Source organism: Abramis brama (genome assembly GCF_963993115.1).
Source record: "Abramis brama genome assembly, chromosome: 19".
NCBI lineage: Eukaryota > Metazoa > Chordata > Actinopteri > Cypriniformes > Leuciscidae > Abramis > Abramis brama.
In genome coordinates this window covers 255,001-263,242 of record NC_139981.1, presented here as the reverse complement: position 1 = coordinate 263,242, position 8,242 = coordinate 255,001, and the positions used below count along the sequence as shown (strand labels likewise).

General features: G+C 43.1%; 1 protein-coding gene across 1 annotated transcript in view; it reads left to right on the top strand.

The window, feature by feature from the left end:
- The first annotated feature begins 283 nt into the window (after positions 1-283).
- lbh (LBH regulator of WNT signaling pathway) overlaps positions 284-8,242 on the top strand; it is an 11,622-nt gene continuing 3,663 nt past the window's right edge. Inside the window, exons 1-2 of the mRNA XM_084093938.1 lie at positions 284-787; positions 6,448-6,539. Of these exons, the coding sequence (XP_083950064.1) occupies positions 6,462-6,539 (78 nt within the window). The 5' untranslated portion in view covers positions 284-787; positions 6,448-6,461. The remainder of the gene's footprint in view (positions 788-6,447; positions 6,540-8,242) is intronic.

The window sequence follows — 8,242 nt, the reverse complement described above, 5'->3', positions numbered from 1 at the left end:
CGTTCTTGTCATTTAACTCTAATTTCATTTATTTTATTTATTTTAATACTGTGTGAACACTGACAGTGTGGCATTTGTTTAGAGTGAGTCGTTAAACTAAAAAGCGGGATGGAAATTAATTAGCCTATAGATACCGTGGATATTAATTTCAATAAAATCAGCGGTATTTATTTGGACAAAAAAGAGCGCTATTTCTCTTTACGTAGAAGATCCTCAGACGAGCCATTGAGGCCCTGTGTGGGCGTGGCTACCGCGACTAGAGCCACGCCTCCTCTATAAATGCGCTCGAGCAGCCGCTGATGCGGGAGATGATGATCGATCCGCGAGTCAAACGCCCGTGTTCTGTAGAGTTCTGGACTAAACGCGTGTCTGACGCCCGTGTTCTGGACTAAACGCGTGTCTGACGCCCATGTTCTGTAGAGTTCTGGACTAAACGCGTGTCTGACGCCCGTGTTCTGTAGAGTTCTGGACTAAACGCGTGTCTGACGCTCTTGTTCTGTAGAGTTCTGGACTAAACGCGTGTCTGACGCTCGTGTTCTGTAGAGTTCTGGACTAAACGCGTGTCTGACGCTCGTGTTCTGTAGAGTTCTGGACTAAACGCGTGTCTGACGCTCGTGTTCTGTAGAGTTCTGGACTAAACGCGTGTCTGACGCTCGTGTTCTGTAGAGTTCTGGACTAAACGCGTGTCTGACGCTCGTGTTCTGTAGAATTCTGGACTAAACGCGTGAGTTCTGGACTGAACGCGTGTCTGACGCTCGCCTCTGATGCGCTCGCGACTCTGTCACAGGTAAGATCCCTCATTAGCTCAGACTGGTGTGTAGTTGTGTGTTGTTGTGTAGTTTGACAGCTGTGTGTGTGTGTGTGTGTGTGTGTGATCGAGGGCACTCGCTAGTGTTCCTGTCTAGGCTACTCTAGAGTGTTTAACACTCAGAGTTAGAGATGTTTTCATCAGCTCATGTTCAACCTGACTCACTCTTTATCCTTCTGACTAGTCTATCAAAGGTTTACATCCATTCACATCTTCATCTTCATCTTCATCACTGATGAATGTTGATCTGTTCCTCAGAGCTTCTCTGAGGCCTTTCCTCTCTTTGATTCATTATAACTCAAACACACGTTCCTCTCAGGCTCTTTATCAATAGAACATCATTAGTGAAGTTTAGCTTTATTGTTTCTAGTCCTTCATCTGATCTAATCTTCCATGTTGCTTATCAATATCTTGCATGTAAAAACACAGTAATTCCTGAGATGAGGGCAGTTCCTCAGACATGACATCAGCTCAAGTGGCATCAGCTCACAGTAATGGTCTTGGCAACACCCTAGCAACGGTTCATACAGCAGTGTACTATAGTAGATGTCCGTCTGAAGCCGAGGAGACGTTGGTTCAGTGATTATGAACAGATGCACTCTGGGTAATCGGTGAGATGTTTAATGTTTCTGAAAGAGTCTCCTCTGCAGTTTTTAGATCAACATTTATTATTATAATGTCTGTTGTCTATGTGAATGTATTGTAAACTTCAATATATAGCTATGATCCGCACTCAAAATAACGCATGTTTCGGCTCGTCAGTGCATTAGATTATTAATCCATCCATTTAAACAATTAATTATTATGACATCATCAAGATTAGTGAATGTTGAACATTTGAGGTTTTTCAAAATCACTGTCAGCTTCACAGTTATCCACATACAGTATAATCTTTTTAAGCATATTAATCACATCCACAAATAATTTAGATGAAACACAAGAAATAATTTTCCCATATTTAACAAAATTAAACAATTAAAGTAAAAATGCTTAAACGGGGAACAGATCAAATACAGAGATAATGATTGAAGTAATCAGAAATACATCGTCATTAATCAACACGCATCTTAACAGTTAGAATATTAATTAATCTCAAAAAATGATGTGTTGGTCCAATGATCTAAATTTCACTATCGAAGAACAGAAAGATGTGGTTCGTCACTGATCTCAGATCATAACCCTCCTCTATCGCTGTTCATTCCAGCGTTTAATATTCCAGAGTCTGGAGACGTGTTGTTCATATCTAACGCTGGGTTTATGATCATGAATCCGTCAGTTCAGGGGATCCTCCAGTGTGTGTCTGTGGGCGAGGACTTCATCAGATGAACACATTCATTCGGCAAATACAGGATTGAGTCTGGAAGCGTTGGTTTATTGTCACTGGACTCATAAATTGATTTCATTTGATCAGAACTCGCGCCCGGAAACAGCCTCGGGTAAAAGCAGAGTTATTTCTTGCACCACGTGAGTTTGTCAGCATATTTGATAGGATACATGATCTATTAAAGGTGAATAATGCGCCATATTGAAATTGATTGTTTAATGATATATTGATATGATGATGAATTTTGAAGTTACTAAAAAGAGTGACGAACCAAAACCGGATATGAGACGAGAGAGCGGTGAAAATATACAGTAAAACTGTGAAATATTATCATAATGTAAATCATCTGTTTTCTATGTGAATATACAGTAAAGTGTAATTTATTCCTGTGATCAAAGCTGAATTTTCAGCATCATTACTCCAGTCTTCAGTGTCACATGATCCTTCAGAAATCACTCTAATATGATGATTTGATGATCAAGAAACATTTATGATTATTATCAGTGTTGAAAACAGTTCATATTTTTGTGGAAACTGTGATACATTTTATTTGATGAATAGAAAGTTCAAAAGAACAGCATTTATTTGAAACAGAATCTTTTGTCACATTATAAATGTCTTTACTGTCACTTTTGATCAATTTAATGCGTCCTTGATGAATAAAAGTTTTAATCGAACTCACTCCAGACATGGAATGTTAGTGTATCTTGTTAATAATATTTCACTGTTTTTACTGTATTTTTGATCAAGTAAAAGCAGCTTTGATGAGAAGAGACTCTTACAGAACATTTAAACATCATAATAATTTCAGACTTTTGAGTGACAGTGTAAATATAAACACTCGACACCGAACCCTTATTTCAGGATTCTGTGATGAATGACCGTGTTAACTCTTCCCGCCTCGCTGCTGAAACACCGACTCTGAGTGCGAGTTTCTTCTGTCTCTGGGTTATTTCTGTTCTGGTTCTCCTGCACTTCCTCCGCTCGTGATCTGTGTGTTATTCTTCTTCTTCTTCTGTGGGAAGGATGTTTACTCGTTCTCTCCGCCGGAGTGTTCCTCTGCTTTCTCTCATGTTTCGACTGTTCTCGACTCTGTTTCATCAGAGACTCTGAACTCGGGATATTCCTGGCCTTCGTTTTGTTTATTCCCGCGTTTCCCGCTATTGTTCAGACGTTCACAGGAACTCATAAAGAACGTTTGAACGTCTCAGCCAATCAGGCGCGAGGCCTCGTCTGAGCGAACGGAGTTCTAGCTCCATCAACACGGTTTATTATGTGAATTTAATAGCGCTGGATGGAAACGCCAAGATGCGCATTAAAACACAACTGGATAATCGTTTTATCCGATTAACATAAACTATGACAGAAACACATTTACTGAATAAATCCCTCAAAGCTCATGTGACTCAGCGGAGGCTGTGATTGGATAACTGGAGTAACCAGCGGACCAATGGCGTCACAGCGTCTCTAATGTTGGTTTGGTGTTTCTGGAAGTGTGTGATCAGGATGATTTGGTCTAATTCCCTCCGGAAGCGTCTCACACACACGAGTGTGTTCCCGAACACCAGCATCCGAACGCCAGAGAACACGACAGCGTTTACTGTGTTCCGTCTGACGCTCGAGACACACTCGCTCATGATGGAGGAACAAGAGTTCTGTATTCTGTATTAGTGATGATGTTCTCTTGAACACGTGAGATGGAAACACTGCTTTATTCACGAGTGTTTAATGTGCATAAGAAGACACATTCCCGACTGCGGATGTAAAACACACTCGCTGTGCGATCGAGATTGCGTGTTCTAGTTTGGTTTGGTGTCAGTCATTCTGAGAGTGTGTGTGTGGTGGAGTGAGCGCTGTAAGCGCCGGCTCCTGATCTCGGTCATGTGACTGAAGCTGCGCTGGGTCGGGGGAGGTGAAGCTGTACACTCGCTGTCACTGGATCGATTTTTTGGGACAGTGTGGAAAATCCGATGAGCGGGAAGCTTGAGCGCATCATGTGACCCGCTGTCGGAGAGGTCAGAGGTTATACAGCAGAACCGTGCAGTGGCTCTTCGGTTCATACAGTTGACCTCTGACCCCTGACCCCTGTCATTTGAACCTGAAGCCAGTGGAAATTTCCAGTGAGACACACACACACACACACACACACACACACACTAACCCAATGGGGACCCATGGGGATCTGCTGACTGGACCCCACAACGTAATATAAACCTGCACACACAGTGTGTGTGTCAGTGTGTGTTCAGTCTCAGTGGAGAGTGTGTGTCGGTGTGTGTGTGTGTCGGTGTGTGTGTGTGTGTGTGTTTGGGTTCAGATGCAGAAGAGCTGCTGTGTTTCGGGGGTTTCCACTGCGGTGGAGCTTCAGGACGCCTCATGAACAGCTTCCTGTATGATGTTGTGTGTGTGTGTGTGTGTGTGTGTGTGTGTGTGTGGGAAACATGCCTGTTGCAGGAGAGGCTGCAAGTTTTACTGTAGTTTCACAAGTGCAGACACAGAATGAGTCTCAGCGTCCAGCGCAAACACACACAGATGCTCTAGATTCTGATCTCAGACTAATTCTGCCGTGTGAGTGTGTGTGTGTGTGTGTCAGTCTCCTTTATTTATACAGCGCTTTTAACAGTACAGTGTTTCAGAGCAGCTTTACAGAGATAGCAGGAGAATAATGCAACAAAGTTTGTTTCTAGAAGAAAATAGCATCAGTCCAGCTGAAGTCAGTTCAGTGATGGGTCATTTCTGCTGTAAAAAAAAAGAAGAGTTATTTAGTTCACACACATGCCCTCCACAATTATTGGCACCCCTGTTTAAGATGTGGTCGAGGACTTCTAAAAATTCTCCTTTTTTTTTAAACACCATAGAACTCAAATGCAAAAAAAGAGAAAAATCCAACCTTTCGTTTAAGTACATTACTTTGGTGGTAAAAAAAAAAAATCACACATTTAGAAAAAAAAAACTTGAAATCATGTGTCCCACAATTATTGGCACCCCTGACAATTCCGCTGAAAAATTTAATTGATTTTTTTTTTTAATATATTTTTCTGTAGTTGCTAAAGTTGGTCAGGGTATCTAGGAACTTTTAATTAGTAATTCATGACTTCCTGTTTCGCTGGGGTATAAATATGACGTGACACAGAGGCCTAATTCTCTTACCCATTTGTCAACATGGCAAAGACAAGAGAACACACCATTCAAGTAAGGCAGATGTGTGTCGACCTTCATAAGTCAGGCAATGGCTACAAGAAAATAGCCACTCGCCTTAACTTGCCCGTATCTACAGTAAGAGGAATCATTAAGAAGTTTAAAACAACTGGAACAGTGACAAACAAGGCTGGAAGAGGTCCCAAGTTTATCTTGCCACAACGCACAGTGAGGAGGATGGTAAGAGAAGTAAAAAAAAGTCCTAAGCTCACTGTCACAGAATTGCATCAAAGAGTGGCATCTTGGGGTCACGCTCTCTACATGCCAACAATCTGTTTGGGAGACATGCAAGGAAAAAGCCTTTTCTCACTAACACTCACAAACGTAAACGTCTGGAGTTTGCTAAGCGGCACTGGGACTTCAACTGGGACCGTGTGCTTTGGTCAGATGAGACTAAGATTGAGCTTTTTGGCAACAAACACTCTAAGTGGGTCTGGCGTAAAACAAAAGATGAGTATGCCGAAAAGCACCTCATGCCCACCGTGAAGTATGGTGGAGGATCTGTGATGCTGTGGGCCTGTTTCTCTTCCAAAGGCCCTGGGAACCTTGTTAGGGTGCATGGCATTATGAACGCTTTGAACTACCAGGACATTTTAAATAAAAACCTGATGGCCTCTGCCAGAAAGCTGAAGATGGGTCGCCATTGGGTCTTTCAGCAGGATAATGATCCAAAACATGTGGCAAAATCTACACAAAAATGGTTCAGCAGTCACAAACTCAAGGTCCTCCCATGGCCATCTCAGTCCCCAGACCTCAACCCAATCGAAAGCCTGTGGGGCGAGCTAAAGAGGAGAGTGCATAAGAGAGGACCCGGGACACTGGATGATCTAGAAAGATTGTGCAAAGAAGAATGGTCAAAGATCCCTCTCTCTGTGTTCTCCAGTCTTGTGAAATGTTATAGGAGGAGATTAAGTGCTGTCTTGTTGGCAAAAGGGGGTTGTACACAGTATTAACATCAGGGGTGCCAATAATTGTGGAGGGCACTGTGTGTATATACAGCCTCTCTGGAGAAACTGTGATGTCATCGTCCAGCTCAGTTCAGTTCTCATATAATGCTGTAATGGAGGCAGAGCAAGAATATTGTTGAATATTAAATTAAGTGTGTGTGTGTGTGCAGATCAGCGTGCCGCGATGACTGACGTGATGATCAGCTCCACACCGATGGACGACATGAGGCTCAGTCCCAGCAAAGACCGGCTGACCTTCCAGGTAACGTCTGACACACACACACACACACACACACACTGCAGTGAGACGTGTTTGAGGATACCATGAACTTTCAGATCACACACGGATCTCACTCACTCACACACACACACACACACACACACACACGGCTTTATCAAATCAGTTTTGTTTTTTTCCAGATTCAGCTTTTTCTGATTTAATGGTTTAATAAACAAGTATGTCTAATCATTTGAATTCATAACACTTTAAAGTTCCCCAATTATGCTTTTTTAAAGGTTCCTAATTGTCTCATTTTATTTTCCCCAACGTTCACATGCATCAAAGATTGTCTCTCTAAGCCCCGCCTCTCTGAGACCTGCTCTGCTGTGATTGGTCAGAAAGCAAACGCTCATTATCATATCTGAATCTCAGCTCTTGATCACAGTGATACGAACAGTGACGATGGCGTGGGTTTCACCGTATCAGCGTCTTCTCCACATGATCAACACGAACCAAACTCTTCCAGTCTCAGATACACTAGTGTTTGAGGGCGGGGCCAAGAGATGCTGTTCAGCCAATCAAAACCACTGGCTGACATTATGCAAATGAGTTACAAACCTACGCAGGATCAGCAGGAAGTGAGACTGAATTACTGACGACTCGTTTCAGTTCAGAATCACTTCTTTCTTTTATTCACAATAATAGGGCACTATAATTTCCGCGATCACGGAATCGCGGAATTGGCAAATTAACGCGGAATCTAGTTTTAACTCGGAATTTTACATATTTGGAATAAAATTCTGTTTTTGTGTGGGAGAAAAACGTATGTCTGAGGAAAATGTAGACCGGGGGAAGCGAATCTGGGCGACACAACCCCTCCCGTCATTTCAGCTGCCCTTCGAAACAATGAAAGCGTGGCGAAGCGGCTCCACGGCTCTGCTTTCCTCGCCGGAAAAGTTAAGAAACTTGACGCTAAGCCCTCAGTGCCGAGCCGAGCAGTTCCCACGCGACGCTTTATGTTTTTGTTCCGTGTGCGCTCCAGTCTCAGGCTCTGCTTGTGTGTGTGTGTGTGTGTGTGTGTGTGTGTGTGTGTGTGTGTGTGTGTGTGTGTGTGGATCGAGGGTCAGACGCGGGTCTCATGCTCCGGGTCCTGTTATAGAACATCTCTGGCTCTGTTTGTCCTTCTCTTTCTCATCGGTCACACACACACACACACACACACACACACACGTTCTGAAGTTCTGATGTTCTTTCCACTGGCGTGTTGCCCAGATGCTGTTATTGGTTTCCATGTATGTCACTGAATGATGCCGAGCTAAAAATACACGCAGAATTCGGTCGAAACGAGACTTCAGGACGTCAGGAAGAACGATAGATGCTTGTCCAAACACACACACACACACTCACGGTACGCTAAACACACACACTCACGGTACGCTAAACACACACACTCACAGTACGCTAAACACACACACTCACGGTCTCGGCCAGAGAGAGCGCAAATCTCCTATACACTAAACACACACACACACACACTATCTCCTATACACTAAACACACACACACACACACACTATCTCCTATACACTAAACGCACACACACTATCTCCTATACACTAAACACACACACACACACACACACTATCTCCTATACACTAAACACACACACACTATCTCCTATACACTAAACACACACACACTATCTCCTATACACTAAACACACACACACACACACACACACACACA